Here is a 21,500-nt window from a genome sequence, read left to right as displayed (position 1 = left end):
TCACTGATACTATTTAAGTGCATTGGGAGAGCCCAGGTCTAGTTGGTAAATCCTTGTCATTTGCTTTTTGCATATAGTTATTAACAAAAATTTTTTTTAATAAAAAACCCAGCCGGGTAGGATTCTACAGCAGAATCTGTTTGTTACGTGTCTACAAATTGTTGCTCCCTTCCCAAACCACTGAAAATAAATTTGATTTTGGTAAACTAGGTAGTGGTGACTTAGTTCACTTTAAAACCATGTGGACATTGCTTTATTCTTGAACTTGAAGCATTCAGAATTTGTTCCACTTCTACTGACTGATTTTGGGTATCTGAACTTCCCCAAAGCATGTTTGGCCTTTATTCAAATTGTAGTATCTCTTCTTATATCAGAAACCTCTACATGAATCAAAGTCATTTGTTTCAAATGAGTGTTCATAAGTTATTTTAATCAAAATTACTTTCTTTTTTAATAAAATACTCTCTTTTTTAAAAGTTTACAAGGACAGTTGGAGCTTTAAGTCCGGGTCAGCAAACTTTTTCTTGAAGAGCCAGACAGTAAACACTGTAGGCTTTTCAGGCCACACATTGTCTCAACTACTCAACTCTACCATTATTGTACAAAAGTGAGTGTGGGCTCAGAATGGTAGTGTTCTGAGAAAAACAAAACAAAACAAAACTGTATTTACAAAAATAATCAGTGGGCTCAGTCTTCATTTAAGCTATAGAAACAGACAGTATGTCAACTGACATCAATAATAGCTGCTATTTTCAGGGAGATTCTATTATGTTGCTGTTTTAAAGGAATTCATTATCCCATTTGATTCTTAAAATAGCTATAATAACAGAAATTCAAGTTTATGGACTTATAGTGATCCAGTATTTAAGGCAATAGCGTTATGTAATGTGTTGGAAAGTTTGTTTTTAAAATAGATCAGAAAAGGCCCTGAGCTTTCAGAGAAATAATTTCTCAAGTTCCCATATAATCCAGGATAATTTCCAAAATCCAAAATGAACCATTGCACCCATGAAAGTCAACTTGCAGTCTACAAAATATCTTTTAAGCATACATTAAGCTCCTCAGCTTCTATTCTATAGCTGGATACCAGTTTTGCTACTTTGGACCAGTTAGCCTAAATTTAAAATTAGTTAAGAAATAGGAAAAAAGTCTGTTAGGCTATGTATAAACATAAAAAGGTAAATTTACTCTCTTCTGTAAGAGTTTTCATTTTTAATTCTGACCAAACACAATACACATTACACGTAAAATCACATTTTTATAATGAACGTAATTATATTTTAAATTGGATATTCTCGTCAAGTAATAAAACTTGAACAATACTTTCCTCATTATGTAAAAATACATAAACATATCTGCATATCCATTAGGCCGTACCATTAACAGAAATTTATCAGCACAATGTTATGCATAGAAGATTAACAATTTTAACAAAATTCCTCTCTTAAGAAAGTCACCAACTGATGGGAGAGCAAGCACAATGAAGTAAGCAGTGAAGTCTCTGTTGCATTTCTGTTCAGGAGAGACGTTTGCCTTGTTTAGAACTCCGGGATATCTCTTCGGTTTTCTGTTTTCCTATGACAGCCGTGTGCTTGAAACAGAAAGGCTTTTGTAAAGTGTGGACTCACACTTTCTAGAAAAGTAATTCTGTGTCCCTCTGAGGACATCTGGCTTTATGATATTTGTTAAAATGACAGTAAATGAAAGAGCCATTTGTTTTAGTTCCAACAAAATCTGACACTCATATTTCAGCTCATTAATCACAAGAAATGACCAAATTAAGAAAGTAACTCATTGCCATAAGAGCAGTTATGATTTCAGATTATCATGAAGTTTAATTTCCTTTTTGGAAAACTTCATTAAATAACTTTCTGCTGGCAATAACTTTTGTGGTCCTTTTTTCCAATGGACGTGGACAGTAAGTACCCATTTAGGTGAAAAATCATATAATAATGACATTTTCTACTATTCAGTGACTTTTCAAAAGTTTGCTCTTTAATTATGTAGAATACTGAAAGAACACTGTAGACTAAGAGCAGGTGATTTACAGACACCTGTAGAATGATGCAAATAATCCTTTATTTTGGTGTTATTTAATCTGTATTTCATTTAGGAGAATAGGTTACCTGAATTGAATTTCTCATTTTTGTCCTATAATCTTCTTTTGTGACAAATTTGCCTTCATTTTCCCATAATATCCGTTATGTTTCTTTGAAAGTATGAAATAGAGACCACAACAGAAATCTTGGATGATATATTTCAAATATCCTTCCTATATGTGGGTGGTATCTCTGCCATTTTATCTTCTCAGACCTGTACGGTACCATCAGCTCATTTATAATTTGTCGCCTATAAATGGTCATACATTATTCATCGAATTAAAAGGGCAAAACGATTTCTATTGTTGCATTTATATTATGCATGTCATTTTCCACGTGGTTATTTTTCTCCTTAGCTTCAGAAATTTGGCAGTCATCTTCCTGTTTTACCTGCTAGTCTCACAAATCCAATTACAACTTCTTTTAGAAAACAAGCATTTTAAATTAATTTCTCCTACTTTTCACCCGAAAAAAATATTTCCTGGAAACAAATGTAATACTGTTTCTTAAAACAACTCTTTTAATTTTTAAATCTGAACTCCATTATTGGTAATATTCATGAGGACAAGAGGGTTTGTTACAGTACATATTAAATTCCATAAGTATTATTACAAAATGAAAATTTGGAGAAGAAGTGATGGAATGTGATGCTTAAAGAACTCATATAACCTGCATTCCTGAAAATGTTAGTTATATTCTGCCATGGTAACATCAAACCAGATATATCTATAGAGTATGCATTTTCAACAGGGGTGAAAACACGTCTAAAGAGGTAAAAATTGGTTCTTAGAGAGGCCCAAAATTCTTAATTTTTCTATTTATAGAACAGAGATAGGTACATGACATGTATATATATATATATATATATATATATATATGCATATATATATATATGTATATATCTTTGATATTAAAATTCCATATGGGGTGGTGATTGGGAAGAAAATATCTAAAACGACTCCTGGTTGGGGAGGAGGGGGTGATTAGAAAAAAAGATTGAAAAACACTGATTTAAAAAAATTATAAGGAGAAAGAAATATTTTGTTTTCTTCATGCATTATTTCCAAGTTGTTTCAAGTAATTTGACAAGAATGTTTATGGAGAGTTTATTGCACTCTTAACAAGTCTTACCTTCCCTCTTAAAAAAGAAGGTGAGTTTCAACTTGTAAGCACTCACACATTGTGTAATGTACTGCAAAGATGAGAGCCAGAGGAAGGGTCCCAGGGTGCCCTGTCCATGTGGGGGCTGCAGAGCGAGGCGCCACAGAAACAGTGAGTGCATCCCCCGGCCAGGAATGGCAAGTGGGGCCCACCCTTCCATGGGTTGCAGTGCTGACTGCCTGGGATTTATAGAAAGTCCGAGACTGGACGCATTTCTAGATGATTCTTATGGGCAGTTCTTCCAAGTAGTTGGGTTCTGCAGAAAGCCCTTTTGTATGGCCAACAGCATGACCCTGGCAAGTTCCTCACCTGTCCAGCTATTGTCAAGGCTTAGTTCACCAACACAAGCTTGTGCCAGCCACTGAGAAGGGTCGCTATAGCTTTCCCCTGCCTCTGACACTACTAAACTGTTACATTCCTCTGAAGTGAAATCTTGGCACTAAACCCTCTAGCTTACACTAAAATAGCCAATGAGCATGTAAGCTAATTTAATTTTTCTAAACCCCTCTTTTAGTTCCTGACGTAGTTCTTCCCTATACCAGAATAACCCATAGTTACAAGTTACATATATTTTCATTTATCACATTTTTCACAAAAATTTACCACTTTGGGATTACTGTTTTTCAGAACTAGAATGTTAGATTCTAATAATTAACAAATTATGTTAAAAATGAGGTGTTGATCCTGTGAGAATTGAAATCAGGAACTCTAGTAGGAAAATTAGTGGGAATATAGTACTTACATATAATCACATAAAAATTTGCTAAATCTTTTTCTAGTGTCTCTTAGTAGGTTTGAAAAGCATATAGTTTCCCCACTAAGCAAATAATAATCCAAATGGATCTGGGTGCATATTTAATTATGAATTATGATCTTTTAAAGAAATCATACCATCTGTCTCTTTGATAGCAAATGCAAAGTTACTAAAGTGATTAATTGTGTTTATATATAATTTGATTATCTATTTGGACATATTTCAGGTATTTATTACTAGTTGCCTACTTTAAAAAAAAACACTTTGATATGGATTTCATTCTTTCCTTTGGAATGAAACTCTGAAAATGCAGGTGAAGCTTAGAGATGGATGTGTGGGTGCCTGTCACTGCTCACTCTGCTAATACGACAGCCAGGTCAGGCTGCACGTTGGACCTTTAGGACACACATGGCTGTGTTTCAGTTTCTCCAGGGATCCCCTGAGTGTCTGGAGGACTTTTTCATATTGTTACAAGCCTGGGCTAGAAAAGACTCGTCCATTTATTAGGACTTATTTCAGAGATTTGGGTCCTCTGTTGCCTGGACCTGACCCTGTGAAGAAGTTATACCTGCCCACTGTAGTCACGTGTAGTCCAGAGAGAGCCAGAAGAATGCCACTGACTTTGATGAGCCAGAAAAGGAGCCTTGCTAGAAGTTGTATTACTTCCAGGTAGAGGGGGGTTGAAATGGATTCCACCAGCCCATGAGAGTCCTGACATGGGGCAGCTCCTTCCTTGATGCCCATCAGAGGGGCCATGGGTTGTTAAGTCACTTACCACAAAAACCGCAGTGCCCCCTACTACTCCTCATTTATCATTGCTCAGGAAAGCATAAAGGGCAAACAAAAAGCAAACATGTAGTCATGAACAAGCAAAGAAAAATTATTCTCATAAAAGGGACCCAGAAACTGAAGATGAAACTCAGAAATCCAAGATGAATCAGTACAAGAGTCTCCCAATCAAGTACAATTGATGGAAGACATAGCAGGGTTTTGTTTTGTTTTGTTTTTTAAATGTCTCAAGCACTGGCAATTGAGGCACAAAACAAATTTTCTGACACTTTGGCTAAAATTTTCAAAAAATGAACTGAAAAAGGGCGTGGCTGATGTTGAGAAATAATTATTTTTTTAATTTTTTAAATATTTATTTTTGACAGAGAGAGACAGAATGTGAGCAGGAGGTGGGCAGAGAGAGAGAGGGAGACACAGAATCCAAAGCAGGCTCCAGGCTCTGACCTTTCCTCACAGAGCCTGACATGGGGCTTGAACCCATGAACCGTGAGGTCATAACCTGAGCCAGAGCCTGATGCTCAATCAACTGAGCCACCCAGGTGCCCCAAAAAAGAATGATTTATACAGGAGATCAAGTGGGGGGAGAACAATCAAGGAAATGGCAAAAATCATGAGGGGGAAAAAGCAAAAGAGACTAGACACTTCAATGTGACTAATATATTAGCCCCTGGAGGAAAAAGAGAATGGATAGAAGAAAAGCAATAATAAATGACATAGAAAAATGTTCCGCAATTGAGGAAAAGCATAAATCAGTAGACCAAAAAGAGTCACTAAATCTCAGGGTGATGAAATGAAAAAAAAAAAAACAAAAGATAACATTCCTAGACATACGCTGGTGACCTTCTTGGTTGCAAACATTAAAAAAAAATTTTTTTAAGCCTCTGAACAAGTTTAAATAACATGTGAAAACAAGATAAATACACTGCATCAGATGATTCATCTATAATATTGGAACATAGAAAGCAGTGAAACAATATTTGTATAGACCGTTAAGAGGAAAGAATCTGTATGCAGCCAGAATTGCCATGTCCGTGTTAAAAACACATCTTGGATAGAGAAGGTTTAAGAGAGTATGCAACCTGTGATATTTATCTGAGCAAACTACTCCCAAGTATGCTAATCCCAAATGTATCAGAGAAATAGAAAAGGAAAGGTAGATCAGAGAAGCTGACAAGGAAAGAAAAGAGGTAGGTATTAGATCCAAATGAAAGGTGATTTTTAAAAAGATGCCAAATAAGAATTTTGAGGGAAAAAAAAGAAATAATTATGGTTCAAGAAACTAAAAGTAAATGTGTAAACAATCTCAGCAAAAGCAGGATTTAGGAAGGGGCATGACACCCATGGAGCGTCGGGTGATAGAAGCATGCTATGAAATTTGTGGATGGGTGGGGGTGTGAGGGATGGGTGAGCAAGCAGATTTATGTGGGAGAGAGAGGAGCTTATAATTATTTCATATTAATGTGATAATAAAAAAGATAGATTGATTTCTGACAGTTGGGAATTGAACCGTGGGATTAGAAAAGCAGTGTAGAATGTCCAAATTAACAATGGGGAGAAAGAAATCAGCAACAGTATGACCAGGTCAGAAAAGACAAGAAAAAGTTAAAAGATGAAATAGCAATGACTTACAAAAAAACTGGAAAGAAGACCAAGTTTAATTTTGATACATTAAATGTGTACAGGTTGAATTTTCTTATCAGAAGACATAGAAAACCCAATAAAGCTTAAACACAAACTCAGATAGTATATTGATAATAGGAAACACATACAAGGTGGCCCTAAAAGGTGGCTGAGAATCATGTCTCTATGAAACAAGTAAAAGTGACATCTAAAATATTAAAACATTGTAAATGCTTAGCAGAACATGCAAAAGATTAAGGAATATTCTCAAGGCCAAAAACTTATGTGTGATTTGAGTGTGGAACATGAGATGGACACTAATGCCAGTGGCTACCCTCTAGGCATTTGCATATCCTTGTCACCTAAAACTTGCCATTTTAAGAGCTATAACCAGTGTAGAAGAAGAGGCTGTGAACATGAGGTGCCAGAACAGAGACCCCCACATAACATAGGACACATGGAGTCTGTGTTTCAATGAAAAAAGGATAAAGTCCATCCTCAGAAGGATGTGATGAGGAAAACTTCAATCTTGACATTGACTCCAGATGGATAGAAAAAGAATAAGCTTCACTGTAAATGAGTCAGCACAAGCCCGCCCTCACATGGAGTTGGAGTTCCCATGGGTTGTACCTACTTTCAAAGATGAGATCATTCTTATTTAAGAAATTATCAATCATGCAAAAGATGGAAAACTCCACAGTAAGTCTGATAAAGCTACCATAAGCTTAACCAAATCCTGATAATGGTAGGGCAGGTAAAATTATAGACGAATTTCATATATAATAATAGCTACAAATATTATAAATAAAGTGTTATTCAATAAAGTCCAGCAGGTTAGCATTACCATCTAAGATTTATTCCAGGAATACATAAATGGTCAACATCAAGGACTTGTGTGATATATCCCATTGCCTCAATGAATTAAAAGCTAAAATCCTGTAAGTAATACAGGAAGTGAATGGAAGTCCTTAAACATGGTAGCAATTAATTACCAAAACCCACTGCAACCATTATATATGAATGCTGGAAAACTTTCTTTGGAAATAGGAGCACATTATAGATTCTTTTTGCCACTTCATTGGGTAGTGTATAACTGTACAGCTGTACCATTATAGCTAATGAATTAATGCAAACTCCAGAATAAGTCTTGAAAAACAAATCTTATCTTCATTTGCAGATAAAATGTACATATTTTTGTAAAATCCAGGAGATAATATATAAAATATTAGAATTAGTAGAAGAATCTAGTATGGCAGGTATAGAAAATCAATATAGATAAATCAGTATCTTTTTTCTCCACTGGAACAACTAGGTGGAAATGGTAAAAAAATAAAAAGTAAAAAAGGTAAAAAAAACACATTTGAATTAGTTATTGGAATATTAAATTCATAGAAATAAATTTCACAAGCAAACAATAACATCTTTGTGGGGGAAATTAAGAACACAGATTTATCAAAGAACACAGTCCAAATGAATAGAAAACAGTGTGTTCTTGGATATGAAGCCTTGATAGTAATCCTTCTGAAGTCCATTTTTGTTTTAAAATGTAAAGAAAAAATTTAAAAAGATAAATATAGATATATGTGACCATATACAATCTAAAGTGCTTGTAGAACTAATGCCACCAAAGTTAAAAATCAAACTAATGACTAGAGAAAAAATATTTGCAGTTCATATAGTAGGCAAAGATTAATGTCCTTAATATCAGCAACTCCAAAAACTGATAAGAAAGACAAAACACCACCATAGAAAATTGGCAAGGTTATGAACAGGAAAATTGTTTTAAAAAGAAAAATCCAAATGATCAATACATATATGAACAGATAAGCAAAGGTTTGATTAAGTTTGATTACATCTGGTGATTCTTCAGATTTAGGACAAGAAACCCTTTCCTACCTTGCTGGAAGGCAAAAGACTTACTATAGCATTTTAAAAATAATCCCTTAATATTTTCTAAAATATCAAATATGCAAACCTGTCCTTTGCCCCAGCAATGCCAGCTTTGAGACTCTATTCATAGACATAAAAGCCCAATAAAATACTGGTATTGCATAAGGATAGTTAGTGCAGTCTTGTTTTAGAAGTAGCAAAGTGCTTAACCATTTTTCCTGATGATTCCTTATCAAGGAAGTACCACCCTTCAATAAATCAGTAAGGAAACTATTGAATTAAGTAAACACTGAAGATTTCTGGGTAAGATGGCACAGTAGGAGGACCCTAGGCTCACCTGATCCCACAGATACAACTAGATAACACACACATCAGTGTAAATAATCCAGAAAACAACCTGAGGACTGGCAGAACAGAGTCCCCACAACTAAATGTAGAGAAGAGGCCATATTGAAGAGAGTAGGAAGGGTAGAGACATGGTCAAGAGCTAAATGACCTTGAGAACTGTCCATGGGAGGGAGGGATGCCTGGGCATGGAAAGCAAAGAGTAACAGACCCTCACACCAGGCATCCCAGGTACAGGGAGCTTGCATAGGAAGAGGAATCTTTGTAATTTGACTTTGGGAACCAGAGGGGCCTAATTTCAGTAATTCTTACAATCAGTAGGGTGTAAGGATTGAAACTTTAAAAGTCAATAGGCCCCACTCTGGGAGGGCCTGGAAGGCAATAGGAAAATGACTCCCCACCCTTAAAAGGACAACACAACAAACAGCCCCAGGGAGATACAGCATAGAAGCAGCAGTTTGAAAAACATCTGGGATTTATGGAAGGGACATTTGTTTACTAATCTCAGACCATGTGCTAGAGGGGCAGGGGTCTTTAGGAGACTTCAAGAACAAAAGAGCTGGCAGACACCAATTCCTTCCCCCACCCCCTAGCTTAGGCATTTGTATACCTGTGGGACAACACTCTCTACCTAATTTGTTAACAGTGTGCCCCACCCATGCTTCTTTTGTAGACTTGCCCCCTTCAATACACTCTTGACTGGAGCCCAACCAAAGCAGTGCCACAAGCCTGGCAGTATGTAAACAGCCCCAACAGGGGCCAGCACCACCCCAAGGTGACTCCTACCCTGGGGAGAGGGGAAGATAACTACACACACCAGTCTGACTGTGGCACCAGCACTGGGTTAGGGGCAGGCATCTTCTCTGACTGCTGGTCCTACCCATCAATGAAAACTTTATGGGGGACAAGACAGGGGAAGCACCCTACAGTTTGGTGCTACTGCATCTCTGGCAAAACCTGGTCTGACTCAACTCAAGTCCAAGGCGGCCCCAGCCCAGCCTACTAACAACGTAGGGACCCAACCCTGCCCAAAACAGGCAAAAAGAGCAATTGGAGATGACTAGACTGAAGGCAAAAAAGACTCAGCCATAACACTAGGGCACACACAACATAATAGGAGATACCCTTGAAGCACCAAGTTCTGGTGAGCAGGGGACATTGCACGGCAGGGCATTACAGGAACTCTTCATGAGGCCACTACTTCCAAGAGAGATGTAGCTGACTTTCCTAACACATAGAAGCAGACCCAGAGAGTTAGACAAAATGAGGATTCAGAGGAATATGTTCCAAATGAAAGAACAGGACAAAATTACAGCAAGAGAGTTAAATGAAATGGAGATAAGTAATATGCCTAATAAAGAATTTATAGTCATAAAGATACTCACTAGAATTGAGAAAAGCATGGAAGACTTCAGTGAGGAGGTCCCTAACAAAGAGAAAGAAAACATAAAAAGAACCAACCAGAGATAACAAACTCAATAAATAAAGTTAAAAATACACTAAATGGAATAAGTAGACTAGAGGAAGCAGAAGAATGGATCAGCGACCTGAAAGACAGGAGTGTAAAGCAATCAAGCTGAACAGCAGAGAGAAAAAATAATAATAAATTAAAATAGACTTAGGGAACTCAATGACACCATCAAACATAATAACATTTGCATTATAAGGATCCCAGAAGAAGAGAGAGAAAGGGGGGCAGAAAATTTACTTGAAGAAAACAATAGCTGAAAATTTGGAGGAGGAAACAGAAATACAGATCCAGGAGGTAGAGAGCCCTAAACAAAATCAACCAAGGAGGTCCACATTAAGACACATAATAATTAAAATGGCAAAAAAGTAGTGACAAATAAAGAACTCTATAAAATCAGTGAAAGAAAACCATTACATACAAGGGAAACCACATAAGGATATCAGATGATTTTTCAGCAGAAACTTTTCAGCCAGAAGGGAGTGTCCTAATAGATTTAAAGTGCTAAAAGAAAAAACCTGTAGCCAAGAATACTATATCCAATAAACCTATCATTCAGGGTAGAAGGAAAGATAGAGTTTCCTAAACAAACAAAAATTAAAGGAATTAATGATCACTAAACCAGCTCTACAAGATATGTTAAAAAGGATTCTTTGAGTGAAAAATAAGACCCTAAGTAGGAGTAATAAAAGTAGGGAGAATAGGGGTGCCTGGGTGGGTGGCTCAGTCGTTGAGGTCCGACTTCAGCTCATGTCATGCTCTCGCAGTTCGTGAGTTCAAGCCCCACGTCAGGCTCTGTGTTAACAAAACAGCTCATAGCCTGGAGCCTGCTTCAGATTCTCTCTCTCTCGCTCTCTCTCTCTCTCTCTCCCATTCCCCTGCTCATGATCTGCCTCTCTCTGTCTCTGAAAAATAAATAAATGTTAAAAAAATTTTTTTAAAAATTAGGGAGAACAAAAGCAGTAAAATTAAGTATATCTATGCAAATTGGTCAAGGGATTCATAAAATAAAAGGATGTAAAGTATAACACCATACACATAAAAATGTGTAAGGGAGCAGAGTAAAGAATGGGTTCAAACTTAAGCAACCATCAACTTAATATAGACTGCTGTGTGCATAAGATTTTAGATACAAACATAATGATAACCAAAAACCAAAAACCAGTAATAGCTATGTAAAAAATAAAGAGAAGGGAGTCCACATATGTCACTAAAGAAAGCCAGCAAACTGAGAGAAGATAGCAAGAGAAGAAAGGAACAGAGAATAACTACAAAAACAACCATAAGACAAGTCACAAAATGGCAGTAAGTACATACCTATCAATAATTACTTTGAATGTAAATAGACTAAATGTTCCAATCAAAAGACACAGGGTGACAGAATGGATAAAAAAGCAAGACCTATCTGTATGTTGCCTATAAGAGACTCATTTCAGACTTAAAGACGTATGGACATTGAAAGTAAAGGGATGGAAAAGCATTTATCATGAAAATAGAAGTGAAAAGAAAGCTAGGGTAGCAGTACTTATATCAGACAAAATAGACTTTAAAACAAAGACTATAACAAGAGACAAAGAAGGACACTATAGAATCATAAAGGGAATAATCCAACAAGAAGATATAACAATCGTAGATATTTATGTATCCAACATGGAAGCTATCCAACTTTCTGACACAATTGAGACTGTTGAAAAGAGACTGTATTTTTCCCACTGCATATTCTTGCCTCTTTTGTCATAGATTAGTTGACCATGTAATCATGGGTTTATTTCTGGGCTCTCTATTCTGTTCTGTTGATCTATGTGTTTATTTTTGTGCCAGTATGATGCTATCTTGATTACTACCTCTTTGTAGTCTATCTTATAATCTGGGACTGTGATGCCTCCTATTTTTTTCTTTTTCAAGATTTCTTTGGCTATTCAGGATTTTTTGGGTTCCATAAAAATTTTAAGGTTGTTTGTTCTAGTTCTTATACTTCTTCCTTACCAATTTGGATGCCTTTTATTTCTTTTTCTTGCCTTATTGCTGTGGCTTGGACTTCCAGTACTATGTTGAATAAAAGTGGTGAGAGCGGACATCCTTGTTTTGTTCCTGATCTTAGGGGGAGACTTTCCACTTTTCAACTTTGGATATGATGTTAGCTGTAGGTTTTTCACATATGGCCTTTATTATGTAATATGAGTAAGAAAAAAATCCCTTCTGATACTCTGTGTTGGCCAAGAATAAGAGAAGGGAGCTCTCCACTACTCCTATTTTCCAGTAAATATTCTGGTATCTTCTCAGAGGGATATGTTTGACTAATTCCAACACCCACTCTTGTGCTCTTTAATTATAAGTTAATTTTATATTACACACTTTCATTCCAGTTGCAAACTTTTTTATAAAATGAGTTTTTTTACGCATTGGACAAGTAAAGGAAAAATAACATGCTGTGTTTATGAGTACTTTTTATAATATTGGTATTAGTAATAGCAAATTCATAGAATTAATGTGATAGATTAAATGGTTATACTAATTTATTAATATAGTAATATGCATTGTTAATTTTCTTAATATTCTAGGCATAAATCATATTAATATATTAATTTATGTGTGCATATACACACACATAATGCTTGATATAGAATCCATATTTCTTTGCTTGTTTATGTGGCCCAAAACATAAATTAGATCTACACTTTTTTATTTTAGTTTGATGATGCTTAGTAAGATGCAAGTCATTTTACAATATGCCATATACATTATAGAAACTATCTTTAGAAAATATAAAGTATGGAAAAATGCAGACTTTCTGTGTATACAGAATTTAATGAATGACGATGACTTTTAAATAATATCAGATAGTGAATAATAAAGAAATAATACCACTTAGAAACATTTAACATTTTAACACGTTTTACTGATTGCTTTAGATGTTTTTGGTCTTCTGTGTTTAGTTGGTGTTTTTCAAAACCATTTTTTTTATAACATGTCATTCTAGATTGTTGTGGGCTTTTCATTTTATATAACAGCAGCTGAGATTTACACACTAACAAATGTATGAAGCATTTTGAAATAAATTACAGTTTTACGTTCCAATTTCCCTGTCTTTTTGTTCCTCCAGGTGGCTTTTACAGTACTTTTTGATTTGGAAGCACTTCTGAAGATATGGTGTTTGGGATTTACTGGATATATTAGCTCATCTCTCCACAAATTTGAGCTACTGCTAGTAATTGGAACTACTCTTCATGTATATCCAGATCTTTATCATTCTCAGTTCACATACTTTCAGGTAATATGAATAATGTCTATTTGTCAGTAGAATTTGTTTCTTTCCAGAGGAAATACCAGTTATGTAATAATAACTATACATAATTATATTAAATGGTTATATACAATTATTGTATAATAAACACAAACTTGAGATAGGCCCAGCACCATATTCAGTGCCAAAAATAGTGCATTCATAAATTATAACATTGTTTTTAAAACTTCTGAAAATTCACAGTGGAGATGTTTTAGATGAAATTTTCTCCTAAGATGAAAAAAGATGCATTCCAACTTCACTGACTTTATTTATTAGAAATTCCAAAGCTGTTATTTTCAGAGCAGTTTTAACTTCAGCTTCCAGACTGCAACCTCAAACTCTATACTTCTGATACCTGGGGAAAGGACATGAAAATATAATTCACAGAAATGATAACAAATATCCTGCAAACATGGGTTAAAAGGTAGGCCTCTAGTAATCATTGCCAAACATACTGAAATCACAAAGGATATATGGTTCAAGCTTTCAGTACATCAACATCTTTGGACATAAGCCCTTTGTCATTTGTTGGGTTATATCCTTAGGCTTGGTTATAATAAGTGAGATGAGTAGGGCAAGAGATATATACATGTTTAAAATTCTTGGTACAAAATGTACTTCCCAATCATGCCTTTGTATGCTCTTGGGCACTGCTGTCTAGATTCACAAAATCAACATGAGTATTTAATATATATGTTTGATAATTATCGGAAATATGCTTGATAATCAAAACAACAAAATATCTTTTATAGACCTATTAAGTTAACCAAATTAAGAAAAATATTGGTCCCGGAGCACCTGGGTGGCTCAGTCAGTTGAGCTTCTGACTTTGGCTCAGGTCATGATCTCTCACTCTGTGAGTTCAAGCCCTGTGTTGGGCTCTGTGCTGACAGCTCAGAGCCTGAAGCTTGTTTCAGATTCTGTGTCTCCCTCTCTCTCTGACCCTCCCCCATTCATGCTCTGTCTCTCTCTGTCTCAAAAATGAATAAAAACATTTTAAAAATTAAAAAAAAATATATTGGTCCCTATTTCAGCAAGGATACATATACAAAATATATTCATGGCTTTAAAATTTCTATACTTTCTCACAGATAATTTTTTAGTGAAAAGTTAGAAATAGAATAATCTTTGAATCTAAAGATATTTATTTGAGAATTGTTTACGAGATTAAAAAATGAGAACTTTTAAAATGGTAAACATTTGAGGAATAGCTTAGCAAGTCATATGCGAATTTGACCACAAAAATAATGACAATGATGAATTTGTAATTACTCAGAGACATGATTAAAATAATATGATTATAGTTTATTTAAACACAAAACAGTATAAAATTATATAACATATATATGTTATATGTATGTATATCTATAGCTATATATTTATATGTAAAATACCTATAAATGGAAAAATGACAGGAAAGAAATAAACCAAATTATTACAGATTATTAACAGTCATTATGTCTAGTTTTTTTATATTAGTCAATTTTTCCCAAAATACCTAAAATTAGCATGCAAGGTTCTAATAGTTTTATATATATATAGACATAGTCACATAGTACGCAACTCAGTGAGTTTGCAACTTTTTTTTTAGTTTATTTTTTGAGAGAGAGAGAGAGAGAGTAGGGGAGGGACAGAGAGAGAGGGAGAAAGAGAGAATCCTAAGCAGGCTCCACACTGTCAACACAGAGCCCGATGTGGGCCTTGAACTCACAAACTGTGATTTCATGATCTGAGCTGAAATCAAGAGACGGAACGCTTAACCAACTGAGCCACCCAGGTGCCCCGAGTCTGCAACTTTAATGTTATCTTTGATTCTGGATTATAATCGATAACAGTTTAATTTATGTTAATGGTTAAGTGATTTTCATTTGTATCTCTCTCTGTTTGACCATGTTTATATTTCCCTAATGAAATAATTAAACACTGCCTGGATTGTTTTGTGGAGAAGCTTAAGTGTCAGAAGGATTTTTGCACATTCACATATAAGAACTGACTGTCTTGAGCAGATTGGCTCTTCGTGGGTCCACTTTGATCTCCCTTGTGGGTCCTCACATTTCTCATCTGACATGGCCTTTCCTCATCGTGTTGGCGGTGAATTTCACATTTTCGTATTTAAGTGAAGTCAACAGTTTAGTACAAAATGACTCCCTTTATAACATCAGTTATCTCTGAGAGCAATCATTGGTGTTCTTCATCTATTTATTCAAATGATATTTACTGAGCACCTACTATGTGCCAGGCACTGTTCCAGAAATGGAGGACAGAGGTAAATATGCAGGGAAGAGCCCTAGCTCAGTAAGCTTACATTCTAGAGGGCAAATAGTTCACAAACAAGGATACAAAAGAATGTGGAATAAAGTTCTGGAAATGCAGTAAAGGAGAGACAAGGGTGAAAAGGATGGAGATTGAGGGTGGGGTGCTATTTTAGATAGGTTGCTCATGGCAGCCCTCTCTGAAGAAGTTGCTTTTGGGCAGAGACTGAGTGAAATGAAAGGGCAAGCCAAGAGAACCACAGGGCAACTGTCCTGAGGTAGAAACATGCTTGCTGTGTTCGAAGAATAGCACAAAGGCCAGCATGGCTGGACTGGAATGAGCATAGGGCACCATTGTCCTGTAGGAAGAAATAAAGTGTTACAAAATGCTACAGCTCTGATGTACCAGATAATTATGATGACATCAGCTGGGATTTATTGTGCATTTACTATGTGCTGGGCACTGGGCCGAGAGCATCATGCTATTGGTTAGGCATCACAATCCTGGGAGACAGAGAGCATGCATGCAAGCTGAAGTGTTAAGACACTTGATAACTTGCTCAAGACCACATAACTAACAAGTGATGGAAACGCATTACTAAGAAATTTAATTTCATAGTCCATATTCTTGGCCATACAATTTCTGAAGTATCTCACTTGTAATTAGCAGAGTGATCTTGAAGAGACAGACTTAGAAATGTGACCAGGAAAATATGCTTTGGAAATAACCACAAAATGTTCTGCAGTGCTTATCTTTGAGAGTATGGTTTACTTTATTTCCTGTCTGTGGAAGCACCAAATCAAAAGGCTTTATTGGGTAAACAGAGTGAAAAGCATATTTATCCCCAAAGAGATGAAAAGGCGTAACTAGAGTCACTGATAAGGACTTTGCCTTTGCAAGGATGCAGGCTTTCCCCTTTGAAAATGCTGATCAAATCGGCCATGTAGGAATCATGTTAAGTTCTGCTTCTTCCAACTAATTAAATTTTAATTTATCAAAATTGCACAGATGTGCATAGGATGTTTTATTAGAATTTGGGATAGGGCTCAAAATTACTTAGGCAATCTTCTTTTTTTTTTTAAAGTTTATTCATTTTTGAGAGAGACAGAGCATGAGCAGGGGAGGGGCAGAGAGAGAAGGGAGACACAGAATCCGAAGCAGGCTCCAGGCTCCAAGCTGTCAGCACAGAGCCGGACGTGGGGCTTGAACTCACGAGCTGCGGTATCATGACCTGAGCTGAAATCAGACACTTAACCAACTGAGCCACCCAGGCGCCCCTAGACAATCTTTTAAATATGATTTTAATACAAGTAGAGAAAACACACTGTATTGAAAGTTGAGCTATAAACCAGTTAAATTGTTCCTGTAAACTTGCTCATTTTAGCTATTAACAATTAGATACTGAATCATTTATATCTGAGAATAACAAATCTGATAAGAATGTGAAATCCTTCCATATAATTATTCAGGATATTAATATGAATGCGAATATTTTAATAGTTCCTATGATAAAGCTATTTGCTTATTACTTGGAAAGATGACCTGAGTGTAATATGTTCTGATTTGGGAATATATATAAATTCAAACAGAAAACTGGTAGCTTAACCATGTATATAGCATAATGTTTATTCGGAACAACATGATTTTTCACATAAATTTTCTTTTTTCAGTATTGCAGGGAGGAATTAAAATTAGCAACAAGAAAATATACATTTTCTCAACTTCTTTACATGTGTGTCCATTTAGTTTACTAGTCACGTGGCTGCATTTGGATTCTGTAGACATTCCTATTATTTCACCACAATATATTCTGTTAATTCAAAGTCTAAGGAAGTAAAAGTGGCTTCAAGTATGGCATGATGCAGAGGCTAAAATGGTATCGCAGGGGCTCAGTCTATTTCCTCACTCACTTTTTTTTTTTTAATTTTTTTTTTCAACGTTTATTTATTTTTGGGACAGAGAGAGACAGAGCATGAACGGGGGAGGGGCAGAGAGAGAGGGAGACACAGAATCGGAAACAGGCTCCAGGCTCTGAGCCATCAGCCCAGAGCCCGACGCGGGGCTCGAACTCACGGACCGCAAGATGGTGACCTGGCTAAAGTCGGACGCTTAACCGACTGCGCCACCCAGGCGCCCCTCCTCACTCACTTTTCTGTGTCAGTTATTCCTAAGCTAGCTTTGCTCCATGTAGTGGCAAAGATGGCTCCCAGAGCTCAAGATTTCTGTGGTGCTCACAGTAATGTGAATTGGGAATGAAAAATGGCACACCTCTTACAGGTCCAACAAAAGTTTTGAGGATGACTCAGGTCATTGTGAATACTCCCTCCCGGCCTGGATCATGGGCATCACAGAGTCCCTTCTGGTCCTCACGGACCAAGAGTGGAGCAGGAATGATTTGCCAAAAGAAAATCAGGAACAGTAGGAAGCTAGGGATGCTGGAAAAATCCAAACATATGTTATTTTATATGTGTAAAAATTAAATCTAGGTTAAAACTTTTTAATGTTTATTTTTGAGAGAGAGAGAGAGAGAGGAGAGAATGAGCGGGGGAGGTGAAGAGAGAGTGAGATACAGAATCCGAAGCGGGTCCCGGGCTCTGAGCTGTCAGCACAGAGCCTGACACCGGGCTCGAACCCACTAACTGTGAGATCATGACCCGAGCCGAAGTCAGACACTCAACCAACTAAGCCACCCAGGCACCCCTAAAAACTAGGTTTTAAAAGCATTTCCTGCTCTTACTCTGTTGAAGAGTATTTATTTTCTGCTACTAAAAAGCATTCACAGTCACCTTAAGCTCTCATCAAACCATCTTGGACAACCTTTCCACTTACCATAGTTTATTTGTGCCAAGACCATAGTTTTCCTGTTTTCCTATTTCCTATCTCTAAATCTGGAATCTTATAATCAGTGGTATGCCATTCTTTAATTGGGAGCACTTTTTATTTTTCAGAGGCACATATAAAAATGTTGACATCTCAGACTTAATGAAAAATTGCTACTTTTCCATGTTTTATATTTCAACCTTGAATTACATACTAAATTATACTTTTAATCTTATAAATATGCCCTTAGGAGCTTTGCCTTTATAGTATACTCCCTCTGTAATTTATAAACATTGAATCTTATTTGTCCAACACAATGTTTGGCACATAATAATTAATCAGTATTTGCTAAAGTGAAGAGCAAGTGAATTTATTAATCAGTAAGCTATGGAGAGTTGCCTTTATATATATGCAAAACATCTAAATATGTGTGTGTATTTAGATATAACAAAGATCTAAAAATGCAAGTCTTACATAAAACAGAAGTTTGTTTCTCTCCAGAAGTCGGTGGGTGTCCAGGGAAAGTAGGTGGCTCTGCTCCACACAGTCATGCAGGAAGCTTGCCTATTGAGGTGGATTGAATCTGTTAGCTTCCATACAAGGCTTCCATTTCTGGTCCAAAGGGACTACTCCATTCATTTCAATTTCCCTGCCAGAGGAAAGCATAAAGAGTATCCAGGGCAAGTTTATTTAATTAAATGTGCCAAAAGTTGCAAAAATTACTTCTTTTCGTGTTCCTTACATCTGAACTTAGTCGACTGGCCACACCTAGCTATAAGTGGGGCTGGAAAATGTAGTCTATAGTCCTTGCTAGCCACTTGTTACGCTAAAATTCTGATAGTTCTATTATTTAAAGAGAGGATGGAATGGATATTATGGTATCACTCTCAGGCATAAGTAAGGACTCTTTGATAGTTGATTCTTAAAAAAAAAGTCTATATGTACAATAATATATAGGAAGCTTTGTTTTATGAGACATATAGCTAATGTTGGATTAAGCCTTTCATCTACATTTGAACATAAGAAAAATATCAATTGTATTTCAACAATATGTATTAGTTAATAGCACTTTGAGGGGTGCCTGGGTGGCTCAGTCGATTAAGCATGTGACTCTTAATCTCATCTCAGGTTATGATTTCACAGTTTGTGAGATCAAGCCCCATGTTGGGCTCTGTGCTGACAGCACGGAGCCTGCTTGGGATTCTCTCTCTCTCTGCCCCTCCCCAGCTCGCATGCCCTCTCTCTTTCTCTAAAAAGAAAGAAAGAAAGAAAGAAAGAAGGAAAGAAAGAAAAAAAATGTAATAGCACTTTGAATTATCACATTATATGTAAAAAAAGCTTTTGTTACCACCATTTTCCTTCATTCATTCAGGATTTATTGAGCTCTGGCTAAAAGGCAGAAAGGCAGGCACTGAGATACACCAAGATCTTAGTTATTGTAGTGTTACTTTTTGTCTGTAGCTACTCACATGGAAAAGTGTGATTTTATGAAGTACTGTGAAAAATGAGGTTTTAGTGTGAACTTGTTTAAGATTCAGTGTGAGTAAATGATCAAGTACATATGTTTTTCTCTCCCACAACAGGTTCTTCGGGTAGTTCGACTTATTAAGATTTCACCTGCATTAGAAGACTTTGTGTACAAGATATTTGGTCCTGGAAAAAAGCTTGGGAGTTTGGTCGTATTTACTGCCAGCCTCTTGATTGTTATGTCAGCAATTAGTCTTCAGATGTTCTGCTTTGTTGAAGAACTGGACAGGTTTACAACGTTTCCAAGGGTAAGGATAAAAACTGCAGTCAATTTAATCCATCATTCCCATTTTAGCAATAATGGTTAACATCAAAATAATATCCCTTTAACAGTGGATCAAAAATACTGGCATATTTTTGATAACTTGGAATAATTCAGTTTTAATATTTAAAATGGTCTCTTTTGCAGGGTGTAGGCACTTGAGCCCGTTTTCAACATACCTCAACTGTAAAAATCTGGAAATAGTCTGATAAAATGAGATGCTAAAACCAGCCCAGTTGAAAGCTAGAGTTCTTAGTACCTATAGATGAAAGTACAGCAGAGTATTTTTTTTTAAGTTTATTAATTTATTTTGGGAGAGACAGAGAGCACAAGTGGGGAGGGGCAGAGAGAGAAGGAGAAAGAGAGAATCCCAAGCAGGTTCCACACTGGCAGTGTAGAGCCTGACATGGGGCTCAAACTCACGAAATTGTGAGATCATGACCTGAGCTGAAACCAAGAGTCAAGACACTTAACTGACTGAGCCACCCAGGTGCCCCTAGCAGAATCTTAAAATAAAATTTGTTTTTTGTGTCTGTGAAAGTTGACATTTCAAAATCTGTTTCACAGTTCATATATTATTTTTTAATTTTTTTAATATTTATTATTTATTTTTGAGAGAGAGAGACACACACACACACACACACACACACACACACACAGAGTGAGAGCGGGGGAGGGGCATACAGAGAGGGAGACACAGAATCTGAAGTAGGCTCCAGCCTCTGAGCTGTCTGTCAGCACAGAGCCCTATGCGGGGCTCAAACCCAGGAACTGTGAGATCATGACATGAGCCAAAGTCAGACGCTTAACCAACTGAGCCACCCAGGCGCCTCTACAGTTCATAGATTTTAATGTCAAGCATAATCTAGAAGGAAGTTTTTGATTTTCAATGTAAGAAAATTCATAAACTCTTCAGATTTGAAATGTCTTTGGAAAATTCTCTAGTTCATGCCTCTGCATTATCATCAGGAATTCACTTAGGCTAAAAAAGGAAGTCAAAAATCAATCATAAACAGAATTCATGTAGAAAATACAACCCCTAACCAAGGATTCTGAAATTTAACTCCATGTGGAATTAAAAACATGAAAAAATGTAATGACCAAGACAAAAAAATATGTATTTTTTCACCATAAGCTGAAATACCCATTTATATGGGAAGAATTATCTTGGGGTAACAACAGTATATAATTCATTTTTTTAAATTTTTTAATGTTTTATTTATTTT

The 21,500-nt window shown here is 36.2% G+C and overlaps 1 protein-coding gene across 5 annotated transcripts in view; it reads left to right on the top strand.

Annotated features, from left to right (window-relative positions):
- Positions 1-21,500, top strand: part of NALCN (sodium leak channel, non-selective) — a 320,527-nt gene that overhangs the window by 142,465 nt on the left and 156,562 nt on the right. For all 5 annotated transcript variants that reach the window (XM_045481393.1, XM_045481373.1, XM_045481362.1 and 2 more), the window contains 2 exons: positions 13,230-13,397; positions 20,069-20,260. In XM_045481393.1, the coding sequence (XP_045337349.1) occupies positions 13,230-13,397; positions 20,069-20,260 (360 nt within the window). The remainder of the gene's footprint in view (positions 1-13,229; positions 13,398-20,068; positions 20,261-21,500) is intronic.

This window comes from Leopardus geoffroyi, chromosome A1 (assembly GCF_018350155.1).
Source record: "Leopardus geoffroyi isolate Oge1 chromosome A1, O.geoffroyi_Oge1_pat1.0, whole genome shotgun sequence".
In the NCBI taxonomy this organism is placed as follows: domain Eukaryota; kingdom Metazoa; phylum Chordata; class Mammalia; order Carnivora; family Felidae; genus Leopardus; species Leopardus geoffroyi.
The sequence above is the reverse complement of the archived record's forward strand: the minus strand, read 5'-3'. Positions and strand labels throughout refer to the sequence as shown.